This window comes from Phocoena sinus, chromosome 16 (assembly GCF_008692025.1).
Source record: "Phocoena sinus isolate mPhoSin1 chromosome 16, mPhoSin1.pri, whole genome shotgun sequence".
Taxonomy (NCBI): Eukaryota; Metazoa; Chordata; class Mammalia; order Artiodactyla; family Phocoenidae; genus Phocoena; species Phocoena sinus.
The window spans coordinates 75,846,416-75,870,011 of record NC_045778.1 but is presented as its reverse complement, the minus strand read 5'-3'; the positions used below and the strand labels follow the sequence as shown (position 1 = coordinate 75,870,011).

The following is a 23,596-nucleotide window of genomic DNA, read 5'->3' as shown; positions in this document are numbered from 1 at the left end:
AGTTGGCAGCTCACCATGTTTGTGGGGAAAAGGATGACCAACTCATCCCAGTTTGCCCAGGCCTTTCCTGGTTTTAGAACAGAAAGGTCCTGCATCCCCAGGAAACACCTCCAACCCTGGAAAGCTGGGGCAGTTGGTCACCCTCATGGGAACCGTAGATGTGCCCATCAAGTGACTGAATGGCCTGTCCCAGGGCCCTGTCTTGTGCATTTTCCTTCTAAGAGGGTGGCAAGTGTGCAGGAGAGACCCCTATGATTCCCTCTTCTGCCCCGGTCTTCCTACCAGAGGGCGGAAGTGAGCATGGCCATTGTACAAAGGTCTCTAACCAAGCACGGGAAGGGATGTTTCTTCCCCTGGCTCGGGCCCAGCAGTCAGTACCTGGTTAAAGAGCAGCCCGAATCTCACCCCCTGGGTGGTAAGATCTTTCACGTGGGCCATGTCGCCCCCATTCTCCAGCTGAAAGGAAAACACACACCACTTACCAGCAGCCCGATCCCCCAACATCATCTTCACTACATTGATCCCTACAACCCCCATCGTGCTCGAAAGAGTTCTGTCTCTGGAGCCTACGTTCACCCATGAATCCAGTCCACAGTATTTACTGAAAACCTACTAGCCAGGTACCATGCTCAATGCTCTCAGAAGATGCAAAGATGAGGACAAGAAAAATGTCCCAGCATTTTTTTCTTACTTGAGAAATAAAATGTGTACATCAGGATCCCGATTACAAGGCAGAGAACATTCATGGCTGTAAAGTCAAGAGCAAGTACGGCCCCATAGGGCAGGCTCCACGTGAGGGCGGGGGCCGGAAGGGAGCAAATTTCAGGAGGATGACATTGGTGGCGGGGGGCAAAAGGAAGGAGGTGGGCAGGGCCAGAAGGACATGAAAAGGGAGGTGGGGGACTTCCTGAGGTGTCCAGCCCCAGCCCCGAGACTATCCCCTCTCTCTCTGTTGCCCCTTCCACCCTCTGCTCTGTTAGAACACAATTCTGAGTTATGTCCCAGGGAAGCACGGTTCCACGGAGCGGTTATCTACTGCGTACGGGGCACTGAGCCCTGTGGTTTGCACATTACAGTAGGTATTTGTTGAGCTGAATTTAATTTCAACCAGTGACTCATAAATCTTCAGAACTCAAACACTGCCCCACTTCATCTCTGAAAATGCATGATTGGAAACACACAAGAAGCACAACCGTTTGCACAGACAATTCACAAAGGGGGAAATGCCACGTGGAAAAATATTCATATTTACTAGTAATAAAGGGAATGCATATTCAAAAATGAGATGCCATGTTCACTTCACAATTGACACAAGTGATCTGAAAGGAAAATGCTCTATGTTGCTGAGCTTGTTCAAAGAAAGGCACCTCATTGATTGCTGGGGAAGGAGTAATTTGGTCCAAATTTTGCTGATATGTATCAAGAACAAAAGTGCACATTCCTTTTGGGGCCAGTATTTTCTTTTTTTTTTTTTTTTTTTTTTTTTTTTTTTATTCGTTACGCGGGCCTCTCACTGTTGTGGCCTCTCCCGTTGCGGAGGACAGGCTCCGGACGCGCAGGCTCAGCGGCCATGGCTCACGGGCCCAGCCGCTCCGCGGCATGCGGGATCCTCCCAGACCGGGGCACGAACCCGTGTCCCCTGCATCGGCAGGCGGACTCTCAACCACTGCGCCACCAGGGAAGCCCTGGGGCCAGTATTTTCTACTCTTCAGATTCTCCTATGAGAAAATAATTCTAAGTATAGTAAAATAAACCATTACGTGCAAATGCATTCACCATGCAGCCTACTTACAATAGACAGCAGTTAGAAACACCACGACTTTTCTACAATAAAGGAAAGGCCAAGTAGCACTGTTTGTAGCATATCCTCTTGGTGGAAGAGTTTGCAGCCAGTAAAAATGGTGATAAGAAACACATTTCATTGAGTGTATTTTTTTAAAAAAGACCTGAAGGCAATAAAATGCAATAAGATGTTTGCGATGGTTGTTTTGGGAGTGATGGGTCTGAGAGTATGTGTCTTCTTTCTTTCAGTTTCTCTGAATTTTGAAAAATTTCAATAATAAGCACATGACATTTGTATCTGTGAGGGGACTCTGTTTGCAGGGCCGTGTGGCCAATTGTCCCCGACTCTCCGGTCAACAGGACAGATGTTCTAAACACCTGGGCTCCAAGGCGGGGCCTCCTCTCTCCTCCCCTCCAGGCTTGGCTCTTCCCACTTCCCCTGGGGAAGGATCCAGATACTTCCCCACCTCAGAGGCCCAGAGGTTTCAAATGCAAAACACATCTCCAGAAAAAGCAAAGGCAATACATTTCGATAACTGTTTCCGCGCTGAGCTGGCGACTCACCGCGAGGTAATGGTTGGCTATAACCCGGACGAGCCAGGATTCAGGGAAGAAGTTAATGTGCCTTAGCTCCTCCAGACCCTTGCCTGGAAGAAGCACAAAGGGGACATTCTTATGGATTTATTCATAAGAGAACTGCAAAAACCTCATTTACGGAAGGACAAAGGAGGAAGTTGGGAGCTGAGGACTGGCGGGCATTCCCGGGCCCCAGGAATCGTTAGATGTGTGGAACCCAAGTGAGAGGTCCCATGGCCCTTTCCCCCAAAGGGTCCACAGCCCCCGGCCACAATCCTGCCCAAGGAGGGAGGGTTGAGATCTGATAAACAGTGTCTTTGGAGTGTCTAGAAGCAATGTGGACAAACTCTCTGGGCTCCATCAACCATTTGTGGGTTTTGGAGCTACTCATTCTATCTGGATAACTGGAAATGGCTTGGAAAAAGTTCTCAAATATCCTTTCAGATGCAAAGCTCTCACTGGTGGCCACCTGGGCTGCCCCAAACACACTCCCCAAGAGTCCCCTCTCTTTCCAAGTCACAGCTGCCTTGTTCTGGGCCCAGAGCATGAGGAAACTCAAGCCTGGAGCACAGACCCACAGTTTTCTCCCAAACTGCCGAGTAAGCGAGCGACCCAGAGGGGACGCCACTCTAAGAGGCAGGGCATGTGGTTAGATGGCGACACGCAGCCCTGGGCGCTGAGTACACTTTCATAATCGGTAAGCCCCTTCCATTCACCATCATGTTTTACAGGAGCTCTGATTATCCTCATTTTACAGACAAGGAAACTGAGACCGGGCAGCCAACTGACTTTCCTAAAGTCACACACCTTGGAAATGACAAAGCCAGATCTCAGCTGATTCCTTTGGAAACGTCTGGTGGGGCTTCCTCAGGAGTGGCTGAGGGGTGTGGCAGGTCCCCAACAGCCTCCCCTGGATGCGCTCCCACGGGCTGGGGCTTACCTTTGGTGATGCCGTGCAGACGCAGGCAAAGGAAGAGCGGCATCCAGTTCTGTCCCACATCCCGGTCCAGAAAGCAACACTTCTTGGGGAAGCTTAGCAGAGGTGCAAAGAGGAATAAAAGGCCTTCAGAACACTCCTTTCTGGAATTGGCTGGGGCTCGTGAAAGTCATGTCAGAGACTAGCAGTTTCACCAGCCAGGGGTAGATGGAGCCTGGTTCTCTCTGGATGGGTGGGGAGTGTGGAAGCAGAGGGGGGCTGCCCCCCGAGATTGTAATGAGACAAAGGGTTATATTCCCCTTGCATCTACCGCATAGTAGGTGCCCAACAAATACTCATTAAATGATGTGGGAACACATAACTGTACAGGGGATTTCAGGATACGTTTTCTCACTTGAGTCTCACAAACTTCTCAAGGGGCAGACAGGACAAGTACATCAGCTCCATTTTACAGATGAAAAAACAACGGCTCAGCCAGGACTTGAACCCAGGGTTTCTGATTCCCCCTCTACACATGCTGCCCTTTGAGTAAGTGGCCAGTTTAGGCACTTCCGAAGCACTTTCTGGTAGAATCAAGAAGAAAGAAAGGTCGGATGAGTGGGTAACTCGTTTTAGCAGCTGGTTCCAGGATCAGTTCTGGACAGTGTTAATACTAAACTCTGGTTAATTTCCACACGTGGCTGAGGTCAGGGCTGGGCTGAAATCACACTCCCCTTGAGAAGACGTGTACACACAGGCACGCATCCAGTCTTGTTTTGAAACAACTTGCTGCATAAAATGGTCACTTTTGACAAATGGGGACGACAGGGGATAATTTTTCCAATGACTTTGGAAACACAAAGTCATTCCCTCAAGTCAGATCCTGTATGAGACCGGCCAAAGGCACTTTTAGAATATTTTTCCATGAATCAAGAGTGATGTCCAAATCACACCCTGTCCCAGCCAGACTGAACACTCCATTGGCCCCTTGTCCCGCCTCTGCTGGGGGTGCCCACCAACCTGCCTGGGGGCCATTTGTTTTCACAAGATCTGGGAATTCCTGACACTCTCCAACTCTTCCTCGCGGCAGTGGTCCCAGGAGAGAAGTTTAAGGATTCTGAGGCGTTGTGAGAGGGGAGAGGAGCGCGAAGACAAATGAGCGAATTCAAATTCAATGATTATTTATTAGAATCCACTGGGGGGCTCTCTCTGGGGGTGGACGGACCAGGCGTAAATAAAGGAGGGCTGATACTTCCAGGAGTGCAGGGCTATTGATCCTGGATCCAGCCCTCCATTACCCAGGGCAGGTGGAGCTGGGCTAGTGTGGGCCGTGCCAGTGCCCTGAGAAACACGGATCTCTTAGCTGGACAAATAACGCTCGCTTGACTCCTTTCCCAGACGTGAACGCCTCCTCCTTCCCTGCCTCTCTCTCACCACTTAATGGAAGAATCGGCTAGGTGGCATCACGGCGGGCGCAGGCGTCAAGGAAGAAAGAAGGGGCTGAGCTGACGCAGAACCCCCAGCCCAGCTGCGCGCTGGGGAACGAGCCCGGACCCTCAGCAAGGGCTCCCACAGCCCGCAGTGGCCCCTGAGGAGAGAGAACTTGCTGGAGCTGCAGGTTAATACAATTTCAGCCCAGGAGGGAAAGGACCATCTAGAGGACAGATTTCCCCTCCAGCTCAGAAGCCCCCAGGCGCCAACTCCACAGCTTTGTGGGAAGGATGCTGGGAGAGTAGGAGGGACCCAAGGCCCCCGAGTCTCCCTATGAGAGGCACTCAGCCAGATGACCGTCAGCCAGGACCTCTCCAGACAGACATTCTCCCCGAGAAGATTCTGAATGAGCTTTGCTGAGGCAGGTGATTGGACTTTATGACCCCTTTGGATCACAGGAAGCGGCACTGATGGTGGCTGATTTGGACAGGTCACAAGTCAGCTCATGCACTGCCCAACCGTGCTTGGGGTCCCTGAGCTTGGGCCTGGAGTCAGACGGACCAGGCTCCAGTCCTGGGCCAGCCGGCCGTCAGCCGTGTGACCCAGCCTCCCCAAGCTTCCTTTTCTGTCCGGGGGCACAACAGCCACACGTGCTTCCCTGGGTAGTCGGGAGAAGTAAAGGTGACAGAGCTTGTGATATGTCGGGCACAGCTGCTGGTCCTAGCGGTGCTCTGGGCTTCATGATTGCCACCGTTGTCCCCTCACCCCAAGGAAAGTGACCTGAACTTGAGCCGGTCAAGTTGCACGGCCGTGTTCTTGCTGGCGTTCATTATTGCTGCTACCCTCTAACTCGCCGGAGCCACGGGCCACCTCAAAGGAAGTAAACGGTGGCCTCAGCCGCTGATTTTCTAAAATCCCAAAGCATCTGAGCAGTGTGGTCCAGCGCCTTGAACCAATGGGTGTAACCCTGCCCCTGGAGCCGGGCGGGTGGATGGCTGCAGAGCTGGGACGCTGCCCGGGGCCTCCAGAGAACAGCCCACGTGTTTCCATCTAACCCGGCTCAACTCCGTGCTGGGCCGCGGCATCTGGATTCTCTGGGCCAAGGAAGGAATGCTCACCTGATGTAACATAAAGTGGGGGAAGCTGGTTGCTGTGTCGGGACCTCTCTGCATGGCTGTTTGGTGGAAACAAAGGCTGGCATGGCTTCCCCAGGCGCTGAGCTCTGTCTCTGCGAAGACTTTGGGTTGAGCACTGACTATTACGGGACAAGCTTCTGGCCATGGTGTCTGCCTCCTAAAGTTCATGGGAAACCCTTGGGGCATGACCCCCTTAGGGAGGACAGTTCATAGGTCCTTGATACTGAAAGATACACCCAGGTCGGCTCTGGGTTCTGCTTGCAAGACCCTGGGGACAAATCCTCCCTTCTGACCTCCTGAAAAGCAGGAGGAACAAGTCTCTGTCAGACTGACACAGGTTGGCATTTTAGATCAGCCACGACCTTCTTGCCTCCTCCAGCCTGTCATCTGTCAGAGTCCTTTACCCTTTCAGACTCAGAGCCCCATTAGCCCAGCACTTCACATTTTTGCCTTTTAAATGCATACTCTAGAATTCTGACACGCGCTACAGCACAGATGAACCTTGAAGACATTGTGCTAAGTGAATTAAGCCAAACACAAAAGGACAAATACTGCATGATTCCACTTACGTGAGGTTCCTAGACGAGTCAAATTCACAGAGGTGGAGGTAGAATGGCGGTTGCCAGGGGCGGCGGGGAGGGGCAGAGGGGAAAGGGGACTCATTGTTTAATTTGCATGGAGTTTCAGTTTAGGAAGATGAACAAGTTCTGGAGATGGATGATGGTGATTGTTGTACAACAGCGCGAATGTACTTAATGCCCCTGAGCTGTACCCATAAAAATGGTTAAAATGGTCATTTTTATGTTATGTATATTTTACCACAATAAAAAAATTAGAGTTAAAAATTACTTAGTTTCTATGAAAAATATCTGAAAGAATAGTTTATAAAGTGAAGTTTGAAAAAAATTACACACTTGGGGGAAGGGAACACGGCTTTTTTCAAAAGGTAACTCGGTGTGGAAGACCTAGACGCCTTCTGAAACCCAAGAAGCAGGAAATGGTCCTCTTGGCTCCTGACGCCAAAGTGTGGTAAGGAAACAACAATTCTGAATGTCGCTGCCACCACCATCACCTAGCAAATGTCACTGCCATTCAGGACGTCCTGCCAAGTGCTGTGCTGGGCCTTTTCTTTGAGTCAGAACGAACCTACATCAGACCCGACGAGGGGGTATCGTTAACCTCTGCAGCCAGTAAATGGCAATAGTGGGACTCAGACTCAGGGCCACTACCTGCTAACATACACCTCATTTACTGAATGTGTTGTTTGTCTCTGCTTCCTAGATTGTAAACTCTGTGAAGATGGAGATTTTTGTCTGTTTTGTCTACTCTTGTATTCACAGCACCCTTTGCAGTGCCTGGTTCTCAGGCAAGTCAGCTTGCAATAATGTTAAGTGAATTAATTGGATGAATGAGCTGGTCCCTGCCAACTCACCAGGCTCAATCCTACCATCCCATCCCTCTGCTCACCCATACTTCACCTTCTAGGAATGCAGTTCCAGCCCAGTGCATGTGTGGGCATGCACACACACACACACACACCACACACACACAGACCAGGCTATTCTATGCCAATTTTCCTATGCTCACAGGGTCCTGTCTGTTGTTACCACGATTATTTGTCAGGCCAAGTCCTCTGGGTCATTTGTCGAGACCCAGTCAATGTCATCTTGACTATGAAGATGAAGATGGTCCTGATCTTTGCCCAAAGGCAGAACTGCGTCTAGAAACTGTGTAATGATGATGCTACCTGCCCTTTGCAAGATCCTCCTGCACCCAGACACTTATATTCCTTGTGTTCCTCCAAAGTCTCCACTCTTACCATTGAAGAAGACGTCTTGGGGCCACCCAGTTTGGGTGAAAAGCCAAGAAGCCACATGAGGGAAGTGCAAAAGTAGTAAGGAATTGGAATCGATAATATTTAGGGACCTTGAAAGGAGGGAGATTCAGCTTCCAGGGAGCCAAGCTAAGGCGGATAGGAGCACCGCTGGTCAGAGACACAGAAGAAATGAAAACGGCAAGAAACACAAACACAAAAGAAATATATCAACCTCCCTGCACAGGGCTTGGTGGAGAGATTCTGACAGAGAACAACTGAACCACCCTCATGTCCATGACTCATGGACTAATTCAAAAGGAATGTTCTGGTAAAGAGATCAGAGTTGTCACACCAGGGGTGCCCAGTTTCATGATGACTCCGTGGTTATATATCTGCAAGTGCCATCCATTAATCACAAGAGACACATGGCTGTGTGCCCGCCCTGGCACACAGCATCACAGCTCATTTCCTTCAGACACCTGTGGGCTGGGATGCTCGGAGTGCAGGGCATGGCTGGGCCGCTCTCCTCGGAGGCTCCCCTCCTTTTGTATATGGGAAAGTGGTGCTGGGTTTGTCGGGGCGGTGCTCACCCACACAGCCGGTACATGCTCTTGTTCTCTCTCCAAGAAGCTCAGAGAAGGAATCTGTCCAGTGCACAGGTGAGATCCAGGAAGGCTTCCTGGAGGAGTCTTTGGCCAGCTCCATAAAAGCTGGGTCAGATTTGGACAGGGCATAGGAGGGAGGAGACTCTGCTGCAGAGGTCAGGGAAATCTAATAGTTGGGATGGTGTGGAAACTGGATTCACTGACTGCTTTCAATGACCTCCTTCTGGTGAGGTTGCTGGAATCCACCCTTGCAGTGTCTGAAAGGGACCCATTTAGGGATTAACAGATCAGCTAAGGACTAGAATTACAGGTCTCTTCATGACTTGCCCTTAACCCGAAGACCTCAAAGTAAAAGGATGTGTCTGATGATCTAGGAGCCCCAGGTCCACCCAGCTCCACCACCAATTTGCAAAAGGCGCCCAAGTAAGCCCCTTACCATCCCTGCATGGATTTTACAGACACACTGTTGAGTGAAAAAAAATCCAGACCTTTAAAAGTCTATGCTATAAGATTCTATTTAAAATTCAGAAGCAGCCAAGACATCTCCATAGTAAAAGAAGCCAGGATACCCGTTCACCTTGGTGTGCGAGAGGTAGTGACCGAAATAAGGCACATTAGGGGGCTGGTCAGGTTCTGCTTCTTGGTGTGGGTGCTGGTTATACAGGTGTGTGCGCTTTGTGGAAATTCATTGAGCTGTTCACTTAAGGTTTGTGCACTTTGCTGTATGTATTTTATATTTTGATGAAAAATGTACTTAAAAAAAAAAGTGCCGGATCTTCCCTGGCGGTCCAGCGGGTAAGACTCTGCCTTCCAATGCAGGGGGTGCAGGTTCGATCCCTGGTCGGGGAGCTAAGATCCCACATGCCTCGGGGCCAAAAAAACAAAACATAAAAAACAGAAGCAATATTGTACCAAATTCAATAAAGACTTTTAAAATGGTCCACATAAAAAACAAACTTTACAAAAAAGTGGAAAATTTGCCTGTCTCTGGCTCTTCTCCAATTGATGAATTTTTACAGCCCCCCTGGACTTCTCAGACTGCTAAGTGGAACGAAATGATGACTTCCTCTGTGGACGAATGAAGGCAGTGGTTTTGCTTACAGTTTTTGTTTTTCTTACAAGGAAATGTTAAGTTAAATTCTGGACAGCCTATTTGTATTTCTAAATTAACCACTGCCAGGAAAACAGCTGTGTGTGTGTGTGTGTGTGTGTGTATACACACGTGCGTGTTCCCTTTCTATATTGATGTATTTAGACAACAAGGAAAATAAGCTTTGAAGATGTTCTTAAACATGGAGCTAGGCAGAGAAACTGCCCCTTTCACTGTCCATCGGTGCCCCTGGCATAGAGCACATGTTCAATAACTATTTGTTGAATGAATAAAAAAAAATCAATGAATAAAAGAGTACAGATGAGTAGAAAAGGCTTGGACATATGTCTTTATTTGCAGGTACAGCGGTGCTGAAGGGGTTAACTATTCAAATACCTTCCCTCCTAGCTCAAGACGTTGCTAAGACAGCTGGGAAAAGGAGTATTTGATCTATTTCACTCAATTGCTGCCCTAAACCCTCCTTTCTGGATACTGGGCCAGCCAAGGCCACACCCAGAGTTGCAGCTCTGCCTCATTCCTGGTCAGTCTAACATTCGGGCAGGTTGTCCCGCTGCCTCCACATTATGAAAACAATCCCATTTTGGAGGTCCCCACATTGTGATGGTCCACTCTGACCTCTGCTCCCCGACCTGGGAGATACTTTATAAACCACTCTGTCATTTCAATTATTTCATCAACAGATGGAACTTTAAAAATTGGGCCAAACAGCCAACTTCCTTGGCTCTCATACACAAGCCTGTGTACCGTCTCCCAGGGTCTGCTCAGCTGCCCCACCTTCTAATGCTCCTGGAATGTCCCTGTCAGTGGCTGTGGAAACTTCCTTGACGAGCTGTTCCCTCTGTCTTCACTGAACTGTGGGGCTCAGCTCCTCTGGTGACTCAGTTCCGGCCCAGGCTGACCGTGACTTCCCACGCTTCCACCACTTCCACCCCTTCCACCACTGGAGCAGAGGTGCCTTCCTGCAGCCCAAGCCCTCAGGCCAGCAGCTCTGAGGCTCAGCCCCAGGGATCCTCAGGCCAGCACAGAGCCTGGGCACCACCGCTACCCCCTCCCATGTCTAGGGTAGGCATCACCAAACTATCGAGACATTATTTCTCGCTGAGCCTCGAGAAAGCCTTAGAACTCTTCCTAGTCTCGTCCACCAAACAGGCCCTACCCATCAGTAAAAATGGAAACTTGTCTGCCAGCCCTCCTATTTCGAGCTGCCGCAGACATGGTGTTCTCTGAATCTGGCATTGGCATGGTCATACCCATTTCTCAGCTGGGGCAACCCAGCTCTGTAGAAATGTTTGATGGCATTTCATCATTCCATAAGCTGTTATATGATCGGTGCCAGGTGAGCTGAGGATGCAATAAAGGATTGTAAACCCTTCCTACAAGCTGCTCACAACCTACCCAGGGAGACAGGACGTATGCACCCACCAAGGTGTTCGTAAGGGCCTGGCTGGCAAGGCTCCTAGGGAGGCCCCGCCGGGATGGACTCAGAAGAGGAAGCAGAGCAGGCTGGGGTCAGGGGAGCTGGGGCAGCAAGTGCTGACCCCTCGGCTAAGGAGTCCCTCGGGGACTCAGGGGACAAGCACTTGGGAGGTGGAGGCCATTGACCAGGGAGCACCTTATGGGTGCCAAAGACTGAGCTGGGACGGGAGGCGAACCACTCGCAATCCTAAAAATGGACCACGGTCCTTAAAGTCAGAGGTGAGCCTGGGTGACCACGGAGCAGAAGAGCATCTGAGTTCCAGACTGTCTCATCTTTTCTCCCAAGGGGACACCAAGCCTGCTGGAGGGAGGGAGAGGGAGTAAGGGAAGAAGGGATGTAGGGCAGGAGTCAGAGAACACGGCTCCAGGTAGAGGACAGCATCCCAGCTTGGGCAGCGAGAACATTTGGAGACACAAGAACGGTTTCCAACAAGGGAAACCTTGCAGGCTCAGGGGGGCTTGGGGAAATGCGTGTGGAGGGCTGAGGTCTGGGGTCAAAATGGAATCGATGTCGATTCAGGAGTAATGCAGAAGCTATGCTGGTAAGGAACACCCGAGGACGGGGGGAGCCTTGGAGACCCCAGCTCAGGCAGGCCACATGCCTTCGCTCTCTCACTCCCACTTGTTTCTCTCACGGTAAAAACACAGTTCCAATGAATCACCCACATTCTAGCTCATTTCCTATCTCCCGGTTCTAGACATTTCCAGTAGGAGAGCTAACCTGGTGCCAAACAGCGACTTTTCCTGGTGTGCATGAGTCATCAGGAAAAGTGTCTCTTGGGCTATTAAAGGAGTGGGAGAGGGTGTATCTAAGACGCTTGGGTTCAAAGCAAATTCTACAGAAACTAAGCAAGGACATGTCATTCTGGCAATGAACACTGCTTTCCCCAAATAACGAGACGGGAAAAAGGGGCTCTTTACTTGACATGGTGCACAGATGTTCCAGAAAAGGATTAACTGCTTCAGAACAATACAAGCAAAACTTGGCTTAAACAGGTTGATGTGCTGACAAACACGTGGAAGATGTGTTTATCCGCTAAAGTCACATGTGCAAAAGAAAAGGAATCTCTTGACTCCCTTGAATGCACCTTATCTTGCTCGGAAGCCCCCGTCCCTGCTGATATGGGGAAGAGAACGTAAACCTGATCATGAAGGTAAGCCTGCCCGTCTAGGGCGGATCCTCCTGGCGCTGTCTTTGGCTACAGGGACATCACACTCTGCAACCAGCCTGGCTGATGCGAGTGTTTTTACAAAGTTTCAATAGAAGCTAAAGAGACACCAGATGGATTACTGCTTTCGCCCTCACCCCCACCCTGTCCCCCTGTCCCATGCTGCCACAGCTGATGTTGCCAGTGGGGTTGAACAGACAGAAAACACAGGCAGAGGAGGACACAGGGAGGGGAAGAAGGTGCACTGCCGGGCAATTTTAGAAGTAATTGGCTAACAACAACACTGAACCTCGAGGCAGCCTCAGGATCTTACTAGACACCATGGCCAGGGATTCACGACTGAACCAGCTGCAGCGGGCACAAGAGAGAAACCCTCCCTGCCACCCTAGGAATGGGCAGCAAAATGTCTTGTTTGGCAGGTCTGGGTTCAAGTCAGGCTCCATCCCTTACCACTTGTATGACCTCTGACAAGGTATTCATCTCTACTTCAATTTCCTCATCTGTAACATGGGAATAATAAAACCAGCCCCTGAGTACTAGGTAGATTAAATGAGACTACAAATAGGAAGTGTTTATCAGAATTATTGCATTTAGTAAGCATAATGAAATGGTGCCCATTCTTATACTATAATTGTTATTTTTCACTTAAATGTTGAGATATATAACTTTTAGAATTTATAAATTTAGAGATTCTAAGAGACTGGATTAATGCTATGAAATCTTTGTACATTCAAATGCTTTTTCATTTGTCCAGAAAATTCAGAATGTTATAGGCTAACTAGTGAAATATAAGTGAGAATGATCTGGTCTGATTTAGGTACATTTTAAGTATGAAATTTTCAAGGCCAGTACGGTATGGTAACTTTCCTGAATAAAATGTGTACCGTTTGCATCATGTCTTTTACTGGACACAGAACACGTGCTCAAAGGCACAGGACTATCTCATATTATAACACCTATTGTTCACTTTTTCAAGTAATCTAGTGGTTCAAAGTTATCCCATAATCTTAGATCCCATAAGAAAACTGCCTGCTATGCACTCTGAATGATGCTATGAAAAATAATATCACTGATGCTTTCCCCCATGATATTATGAGCAAACAAACAGTGTACGTTCTATTCATCAATCAATACTAAGTCACGTTACCTGCTAAAAAATGAGAGCACAGTTTCGTACGTCGGCATTGTCTGAGTTTTGCTGTTTAGTTGCAAGTAGACCCACAAAAGAAGTGTTTTCAGAAGGCGAAACTCGCTAAAAGTAAACAACCTGGCCAAAATAAAAGATTGAGAAGTAATTTTAGGAACAGCCAAAACCACACTGTGTGTAAAAAACTGAAAAATTAAAAGTGAGTTTAGGAAGGAGGCAATACCACCCCGAGTCTGTAGGTGGACTCACATATCGAGTTACTTGCTCAGGGTCACTCAGCCGGTAACCTGCATGGCTGGACCCTGAACCTCAAGTCACCTGTCACCACCAGAGCCTGTGTTTTCATCCACTGGCTGTGCTGCTGTTAAACAATGGCTATCACTGAATGAGCTCCTACCAGGAGACAGTGTTCCCAAGGCGCTTCCGTACTTTTTAAACTTAATTCCACACGGCAACCCTGCAGAGTTGGGATATATTCCTTACTTTTATAGATGTGGAAATTGGACTGACCCTACGTTTATTTAAAAATTTAATGTTTTCTTCATCATGGGGTTTTTTTTTGGCATTAATTCTCACGGTAAAATATTGCATTCAAATACATTTTATCTCAGTGACTGAGGTTTTTACGTGCCCCTTAAATTTTGCACCTGAGGTGAGCGCCTCACTGGTCATATTCCAGTCCCGGCCCTGACTGAGGGCTGGAATGTGAATAACTTATCCAAAGTCACACAATTCTATGGTCAGACCTGGGCAGGGGTCAGTTCTGCCCCAGACTGGCTGTGGAACCTCCTGCAGGCTAACTGGCCCTGCAGCTGCAATTCCCTCATCTGTAACGCAGTGATTATAGCAGTTGCTCAGAGGATACCTGTGAGGGCTATGTGAGGCGACACGTCATATGAGTTTCCTATTGCTGCTGTAACAAATTGCCACAAAGCGAGTGGCTTAAAACAACACGAATTTATTATCTTATTGCTCCAGAAGTCCTAAGTACAAAATGGATCTCACTGGGCTAACATCAAGGTGCGGGCAGGGCCCTGCTCCTTCCTGACGGTCCAGGGGAGAATCATTGCTTTGCCTTTTCCAGCTTCTAGAAGCCACTGGCATCCCTTGGCTCGTGGCCCCTTCCTTCGTCTTTGAGCCAGCGGCACAGCATCTTCAAATCTCTCTCTGGTTCTGACTCTTTCTCCTGCCTCTCCCACATTGAAGAATCCTGTGATTACATTGGGCCCACCCGGATTATCCAAGATAACTTCCCCATGCCAAGCTCATTCAATTAGCAACCTTAGTTCCATCTGTAAACTCAATTCCCCTTTGCCACGCAACCTAACATATTCGCAGGTTCCAGGGCTTGGGATGTCGACATCTTTGGGGGACCATTATTGAGCTGACCACACATAGAGCAGTGCCTCGGCACAGTAATGGGCTCAGGGGGCAGCAGCTCTGACTCCTGGGTGGCAGGGCTCCAAGTGGCCCACCGAGAGGTTTGGGTCCTGGCTCCAGAGCCCACACTGTGCCTGCAGCCGCACGAGGCATCTCATCAGGAAGAAGGGAGAAGGAGAACTGGGTGCTGCTCTCCATGGAATCAGCTCTGTAAAGGATGTTTCCCAAATGGCTCCTCTAAGAGCCGCCGCCGACTTGCTTCTCTGAATCATTTCAATGTTTCTTAAACCCACTGATATTTTCTGTCTCTGACCACGGAGATGCACCCTGGCTTCAAAATATATCATAGCCTCTTCAACCACCACTTTAGTGGTCATGGTGGGTGGAAGCCAAGCTAAAACGTGACTCTAAAGAGCAATGGGAATGTCACTCTTCCGCCCCTCTCGCTATTTCTGGACACAGTGGAATGGTCTCTTTCCTCTTATTTTTTTTAGGCACCTACAATGCGTGGGCTTTGACTCTGGCCAGACAGTGACCAAATTTGTCACTGTCTGGGCAATAACGGTGAGCCAAGAGGGGAGACATCACAGAATCACTTGGTATGATGTCCCCACAAGGAACTCTTCGACCACTGCTGGGCTGGGGAGCTACGTGTCTTCTGGTGCAGAACCCACGCTTGAGGTCCTCAAGCCCAGAAAGTTCTTTGAGATCTTACCAAAGAGGAGCTTACCAACACAAGGGGAGTAACTGGGAGCTCCATGAATCAGGACCCTGGTTTTCCTTTTATGATGAAGGGTAATTATTGAAATAAAGCCCTCTGTCTTTAGGCCAAGTATTAGTACCCTAAAGTACTAGTTCCTACAGGAAATAATCACGCTGAGGACATTCAAACATATTTTCATTTACCTAAGAGCTCTGATGATCTGAATCAAGACGGAACTCACAGAGATCCTAAACTTCCCCCCAACACAGGCAAACGTCTGGGCTGTTCTACATGTTCTTATTGGGGCTCACAAGTAGCCATTGGGATGTAACTGGTGTAAAAATGCCTTTAACAGGACATTGTCCTCTATTTTTATTGAGAAAACTGTGTATAAACAATAAAGAGCTCCTTCTGAACACAGACCATAGAGAAAGCCGTGCCCAAGTGAACAAGAAAATATGAACAAGGATGTCCACTGCAGCTCTGACTGTCATCACAAAAATGAAGCAAAATAAAACAAAAGGCCGTTAGGAAGGGAATGAAAATACTGTTGTCTATTCATCCAGAGCCCTGTACAACAATTAAAATTTAAAATGCTAATTAGGTACATACATATCAATACGGCGAGAACACGTCGTGTGATGTTAGTGAAAGAGTAAGTTGCAGGAGGTCACAATCACTGCAATCACTATGAGGAAGCTGATTTGAAATTTAAACCTTTGCAAAACCATACTGTGCATTATTTTCGCATGTACACATATGTAACAAGAATATAATCTCGTGGACTGGATTCACACAAATCCTCCACTTTAGGGAGGGAGGGAGGCCAAGAGGAAGGAAGGGGAATAGGGCTGGGTGGGGAGTGGGGTGGAGCACACAGCGGACTTCTGCTTTCCTGGTCATGTTTTATTTCTTAACTTACGACAAAATGCGACCATCTGTTCATTTGGGGAGGTGGGTCCAATTGTGTTTTGCGTTATCCTCCTACCTCTGTAACTTTTTTTATAATCAAAAATATGACCTTCCATGTCCTTATTGATCTTGACCATCAATAAGGAATAAGAAAGGCTGGAGCAGAGCACACCAGGAGGCTGGTAATGACCACGGGCATTGAGGCCACTCAGACCTGGGTTCAATTCCCAACCCTCTTGCTGCATGGCAGGAGCAATCCTTTCACGTCCTATAACCTCCATTCTGCAGGGGAAAACACGAGGAATACCTGCCTGGGTTGCCGTAAGAATTAGACCCGAAAACCCACTCTGCGTGTTCTGTGCACCCCAAGTGCTTCATCATTGGTAGGTATTGCTGTTATTACCCAGAGAAGCATTAGCTGCAGGAAGTACTGTTTGAGAGGGCTTCCCAGTGGTGTTCCAAATGCCGTGGAGGACACGGTGGCTTTTCTCAGGGAATTCCTGAGCCCTCAAGACTCTTTGCATCACAGACAGGAAGTCTGGGGGTGGGGTGGTGGGACACGTGCCCCCCTGGTTGCAGGGCAGCCTTTCGTGCAGGTAGAACTAGACAGCCCTCTGAGTCCTCCATTCTCCTAAGTCTACAAGGAGCTTGGCTTCCAGAAAAACAGAATTCAGAATGAAGTTTTCATAATATTAGAGTGAGTGAAACAGGGTCACCGAGTGGTGACCGTTAAGGAGAAAACTGACTGAAAACCAGAGGCCCAGGAGGTCAGGGAAACTGTGTGTTTTACCACAGGTCATTTACAAGATGGAAAGAAACTCAAAGGAAGATGAGGTCAAAGGGACTTCGGATGGGGAAGGTGAATGGCCTTGAAGTTGAAGCATCTGCTGAGACAGATGTTGTTCCCAAAAGGCTTAGAGACCCAAGCACCAGGAGCGAGGGATGGGTCACAGTCTACGCTAAGTGGGGCTGAGGGACTCTCCATCCCTGACACCCGGCTGGCCTTTCCACACAGATGCCCTGGGGCCATGTGACTTCCCAGGACAACCCAGTGCTTGCTGAGTTCTGTTTGCTGGGAAACCTGGCCTCTGTTACAAATGAGGAGACGGTGCAGCAGTGAGGGTGGGACCTGGACCTTGGAAACCGGAGCCCTGAGCTCGAGCCTAGCCCTGTCTTTTATCATCCCTCTTATCTTAGGGACAATAATTGTACCTACCGCACAGCACTGTGGGGATTAAAAGGGACAGTGCACACAGCACAGCACACACCCAGAAGTGCTCAGTAAAAGTTAATTCACCCGAAGCTCCTTTCTTAAGCAGGTGTGGTCCGTGGTGTCAGGCCCACCAGCCACTAAGATGAGAAGCCTGGTAAATTTCTAACCATCTCCCCGGGCGCTGGGTGTGGCCCAAGGCCCCTCTTTCCATGCCCTCTGTTCCCCACCTCCCTCCAGCTTCAAGGCAGCTGGACGTCAACCAGGCAAGGAGAGTTCACCTCGGAAGACAAGACGGCAGCATGAGGTCCAGGAGCTGAGGGCCTGGTCCCTCCGGGGCACACATGCTGACGAAATGCCTGAGGCCTCACAGGCTCTTCCCTCCCTCCAGGTAGCCCGGCACTGTCTGTGAAGACAGTCAGCTCCTGGGGTGAAGCCAGAGGAGCAGGACCCAGTGTCCACATCAGTCATGTCTCCCCAAACTTGTGAGTCTAGACGCCTGACACGTAATGTTCTTGACCTCTTTTCCTGCCCAGCCAGCCTTTTCTAGGGCGTATCCCATCGCTAACATTCTGGTTGTGGTCAGACATTCTTTTTCCCTTCCTTGGTTAAATGTTACCGGGGTGAGACAGCTCAGGCTTTCCAAGGGAGGGACAGTGTCATGAAAAGTCTAAGGGCTGTCATGTTTATCATTTCTTCAAGGGTTGCACAACCTTTGCTCCATGGAGGGTGGGGAGAATGCGCTTGTGGAAAAGCCATGGAGAGCAGGGCAAAATGACCCTGGGAGCCCCCGGCTCCCCCCTGTCAGGGCCTGGCATTGCTCTTGGGGCCCGAGTTCCTGAGGTCTTCTTAGATAATACAGAGATTAGAGGTCTCCTTCAACACCAGAACCCAGAACGTTGTTCTATCAACCTCATTTCCCTGTAAGTCTGAGGGCATTGCCAGCTACTGAGTCAATTCAAACCAACAGGAGAACAAATCCTTCCAGGTCTAATTCCTGAAATCGGAACGCTTTCCACCACACATGCATGAGGAAACATTTATTTCCTAATATACCATCATAATTTTTCGTAGAATTTTGTCTTCAGTTTTGTAATTCACCCAAAGGGAATACCATCTTGGTAACTTGGCAGTGGGTATCAAGAACCTTTTAAAAAGTCCCCCAAAGACACAACAACTAAATGCAATACATGTTCCTAACCTGATCCTCCATTGGAGGAAAAAAGATGCTATAAAGGACAGTGCATCACATTGTGTAAGGTATCACGTCGATGTCAAATTTCCTGAAGTTGTTAACTGCACTGGGATTATAACAGAAAAATTCTCTTTATTAGAAAATATACATTGAAGCATTCAGGGGTAAGGGAACATGATATGTGCAACTTTCCCTCAAAGGGTTAAAAAATGTGTGTTAATAGATACACACACAGATGCAAATGATAAAGCAAACAGGACAGAGATTGAACGAAGCAGGGTAAAGGGTACTGAGATATTCTTTGTACTTTTCTTGTTATCTAATTTGTTTGAAGTTATTTTCAAATAAAATATTTTTAAAAATACTAATAAAAACAAAGCCCTTTTGGCTTGGTAATTTCACTTTTAGGAATTCTCTGTGGGAAAATAATATGAGATGAAAATAAATGTACGTTGAAGGATGTCACGAAGGTACTATTTATATCAGTGAAACACTGGAAATAACCTAAAAGGCCAGGCGCTGGCCGGCGTCTAAGGAAAGCCCTGTGGTTGCCACATGGGTAACACAGAGCAGCCGGATAGGCAGAGCCAAAGCCCCCTGGGTTAAAGATGCGACTGGAAGGGGGTCAGGAGCAGACCAAGACCCTGAGGTAGAGGTCCCTGTGCTGGTTCAGATGAGAGACCTGGAAGGTTGGCCTCCGGCTGGTGCCCACGCAGAGGCCCACAGAGATGGGTTGCACTTGTGCGGGAGGATGAAGTGGTCTCCCAGGGGCTTGAGCAGCTCGTCAAGGAACACTGGGCTGGGGGTGCAGTAAAGGGCAGGGCACCAAGAGTTGGGTTTTAGCCTTAATTGTCAGAGAGGTCATACCGGCAGTGGTATGTCTGAGTCTAGAGCTGTTCAGGGCTGGAGATAGAAACTGATTTCGGGGTGAGAGCTTTTTCCTTTTTCCCTTTTCCCTGGTTTCCAAAGTTTCCACAATAAATGTGTCTTAATATTGACAGAGTTTAAAAAAATTATTTAGGCAATTAATTAATTACCAGGTGGGTAATGAGACAGCGGGCACCCCGAGGGTTCCTTGTCTGATGAATAGCACCCCTCCCCATGCCCGAGCACAGTACCCACGTTTGGGCACCCCCCCCCCCCCCCCGCCCCGAGGCCAGGCTGTCCAGGAGGGAGGGACGTTTGGGATGGAGAAGGCACTGCACACTGGGCATGTCCAGCAGGGGTGTGGGCGCAGGCCCCCCTAACACCTCCCTCCCCCCATCCCAGGGGCAGCTTGCTGGGAGCCAGCTCTCACCTGGGGGACCCCAGCACTTTGTGGAGCAGCTCCTGCGGGATTTTCCGGAGGTGGATCTCTGTCCCCACCAGAGGGACCAAGTTCATCTCCATCCACTTCTCGCAGGCAGTGGTGAGCGGCTCTTCCTTGTACTGCGAAGGCAAGAAAAGCGCATGGAGAAAGGAGTCCCTGAACTTTCAGCGCCCTCTGCTGGAAGGCGACGATGCTACACGCATGCTCTCGGGAAGGCCGCGCTGCAGCCCTGCTCAAAGCGCTTCTTCAAAACATAAATTGCAGCAGATAACCCACGTTATCTGAGTGTTTGCTATGCTCAAGGCACTGCACTAGGTTGATTCGAATCAATCCTCACTGCTACCCTATGAGGTCGGTTCATTATTATTCCTATTTTACCGAGGGAAAAACTGAGGCTCCAAAATTCCTGCTCTTGCCTGAGGTCACACAGCTAGGTAAGTGGTTTGACCACAGGGCTTGCAAGCTGAAATCTCTGAACTGAGGTCTGTGACTGATCACACACGCCCCCCCCCCCGCCCCCCCCCTTGGGTCTCAGTTTTCTCCTCTGATAATCAGAGTGTTAGATTACATCATTTACTGCCAACCCTGACACCCTGACTGAGCCCAGGGGGCGACACATTTCCCTCAACCCCACCAAGATGTCCTGGAATGTCGTCTGCTGTTTTGGCAAGAAACGCTGGCTTTCCCCTCCCCACCCCCTCACCCCCCAGATTAAAGCTTTTCTACTTTTTGGAGTGTTAAAATATTCTTTTAAACATAAAATGATTTTTAAAGATTGTTCACTTGGCACTGTTAGGTTGGTGCCATCAGATTTTTTGGAGCTGGGCCTGGTGCATGAAATCCCAGAGTCTGGGTGCTCCTGAGGGCCCCCCAGGTGCCGCGTGCCCCGTCCAGGTTGCTCTCACCTTGCAGCCGGCCAGGTAGAAGTTCTTGATGGTGCTCGGCGTCAGTCCGTTCATCATCACGGTCACACACCTGCAGAGAGACAACTGCTGTTCCTGGAGGCCCCCAGGCTGCTTTTAGGGAAGTGGGCAGCCCCAGAGGTTTTACCTCAACTCCGCGCCAGCAGTAGAGACCTTTCAGGGAAGGGAAGGAGAAGAGCCTCATTTTAGGCATGTGGACATCTGGCTAGAGGACAAGACCAGCAAGGCTTGTTGCAAAGAGCTCTGGGCCGAGGGAGGTGAGGCCTAAGGTCAAATCCTTCTGAAGGAAACAACGTAGCCTTGGCACCAGGGAGAAGTATTACTGTTTAGAGATTAAGCACCTAAACGTGCCTTACTGAGTTTTAATTTTAGCCAGGGTGACCACCTGTTTGTCCCCCTGCTGGAGGTATTTTCTTCCTGTACAGACCATTGTGGAGCTGTAGAGGGGCTTCCGGTCCTGTTCCTCTCTGTACGAGAGTAGACTCAAAAAGCAAGTTTCTGATGAAAATCTCCGTCCTTTTCACGACTAGGCCTCGTTTACTTGCTTCACTTACTCATCAAACATCTATTTACTGAGCAGGTACTGTGTGCCTGGCACCCTGCGAGGCCCTTGGGTTACAAAGAATAAAGCCAGTGGGCCCAACACATGTTAAATAAACATTTAGACATGTAACCACATTATCACAGTTGTGTTAAGGGTTAAAACGTCAAAGAACAAGGTGCCATAGGAATGTGAAAAAGGGGGAATCTGACCTGGTGGGGGCATGATCAGAAAAGTGACATTTAAACCTTGAAGGAGGAGAACAAAGAACTGTTCAGACCAGGAATTGGGAGACCAGCATTCCAAGAAGAGGAAACAGGATGTGCAAAGGCCCTGAGGCAGGGACAGGGGCCGTTCTTTGAAGGAACATCAAGGAGATCCCAGATGCAGTGCAGTGAGGGGAGTAAGACTAGGAGATGAGCTGGGGCGGGCAGGGTGTGTGGTGGGGTGGATATGCTGCGCGAGAGTTTCAGTGACTCACCTGTCACAGCTGAGACTAGTCTCCAGCACAATTTTCTTAAGGCATGTTCGTGTCATCAAACAGGGCACCAGAGAATAGCTACTGAGCTCTCATACAGAAGCAAAATCTTGAACTCATTATTACTCAATGGTTATCCTAAACTCAGTTGAGATACATGTTGCTCTTGGACAAAGGCTTAAAGGATATCTGGTAAGTCCTGCACATATTCTGAAATGTATTCTTCAATTAAGCCAGGTCAGCAGAGAGCTGGGGAGCTCATTACCACCAACACCCACACCCCTGAAGAATAGCTTTTACTCAGTGGCACTTTGAAGTGAAGACTTTGCCAATATCAAGAAGGAACATTATTAACTTTATCGTTGCTTTTACTCTGTGGATATAGTTGAGGACATTGACCATCACATCACTCAATGTCATCTGATGAAGACACCCCGGGTTCTACCTCCCAAGTCAGTTTTTGGTTTCTTTGTTTTATCTAATGTCATTGATCAGGTTTCCCTTTTCATATTAGCTGCTAGGGAGCTCACAGTAAAAAGTATTGTCCACTTATAGAGTGTAGGTTTGGTTATGTAATTTTGGCTTCTCCAGCCTTGCTTTCCTTTCTCCTTTTTCTTTTCTTTTCTTTTTGAACAATTTGTGCCCTGTTATCTTATGTATTCTTTTAAGCCACCAAAAACTTTTACTAGAACAAGGCAAGAAATACTGAATGAAAAACAATCTGGACATGGTTAAGGCACTTTAAGCCCCACCCTCCTTGGATCCTAGGATGGCCCCTTCACCACAGTGAGACTGATCATACCTATTATAAGGAATTGTCCTGAGTATTGGAAAAGCCTGTGCTGGGTAAACACCAGACTCTGCTGTCATCTCTCAGGCACGCTGGCAGGTGAGATTGCTGAGTCCCGTCAATTCTACATCTTCACCATCTCCTGGAAGACCTGCCCCCTCCTCTCCCTTCCCACTTCCCCTGCCTAGTTCAGACCCTCCTCTCTCTCATCCGGGCCTCTGCACAGGTCTCCCTGCCCACACCATCCTCCCGCGTCCCCACCGCATCCTGAAGGTCTCAGCCAAAAACACAGAGGGGCTCTGGTCACTCTCCCCGCCCAAGCTTCAGGCTCTCCTCTGCTGGCAGAACCAGGTAGAACCTGCTCACATGGCCTTTGAGGTCTGCATGACCTGGACTCCCGCTAACTTCCCCACCCACCTTTCCCTTCATCTTTCCACACCCCTCCCCAACTCCAGCTGCATTGGGTTTTAGTGGCCAAGCACGTTCCAGTTTCTATGCTCTCCTCTGCCTGAAGTCCTCTTCTCTCTCACTCTTTGACAACTGGCATCCTTTCAGGCTCAGCTCAAGTGCCACCTCCTCTTGGAAGTCTCCCTGATTGCTTCTCCTCACATGCTCCCTCTGCTTTGATTTCCATGACCTCCTTCTGCCTGGTACCTCTGCCTCCTCCCAACACTCTCCCCTTGAAACTAGAGACTGCCAGGAAGCAGCCCTCCCAGCATAAATCCATCCCCTGAGGGTCTCCTCTGTGCCAGCCTCTGTGGCTGTTTCTGGAAATACCTGCCATGTACAGACAAAACTCCTCTCCTCCTGGGGCTCCTGGCCTCACTGTGAGCTGAGCTCACCAATCAGCAAGGGGCAGACCAGGTGCGAAAGGGGCTGTGTGCGAGGTTCAGGTCCCATACCTCACCAGGCATGGTGTTCTTCAGGAGTGGGTTTTTGCCAGTAGAGACGCACGGGCGGAATTAGCTGCGTTTGAAGTTGGGATACAGA

At 49.1% G+C, this 23,596-nt stretch overlaps 1 protein-coding gene across 1 annotated transcript in view; it reads right to left on the bottom strand.

The window, feature by feature from the left end:
* The window catches only part of BTBD16 (BTB domain containing 16), a 46,140-nt gene that overhangs the window by 7,366 nt on the left and 15,178 nt on the right, over window positions 1-23,596 (bottom strand). The window contains exons 6-11 of the mRNA XM_032609279.1: window positions 20,780-20,849; window positions 19,863-19,993; window positions 13,166-13,285; window positions 3,299-3,390; window positions 2,347-2,429; window positions 379-456 (exon numbers count right to left, since the gene is read on the bottom strand). Of these exons, the coding sequence (XP_032465170.1) occupies window positions 379-456; window positions 2,347-2,429; window positions 3,299-3,390; window positions 13,166-13,285; window positions 19,863-19,993; window positions 20,780-20,849 (574 nt within the window). The remainder of the gene's footprint in view (window positions 1-378; window positions 457-2,346; window positions 2,430-3,298; window positions 3,391-13,165; window positions 13,286-19,862; window positions 19,994-20,779; window positions 20,850-23,596) is intronic.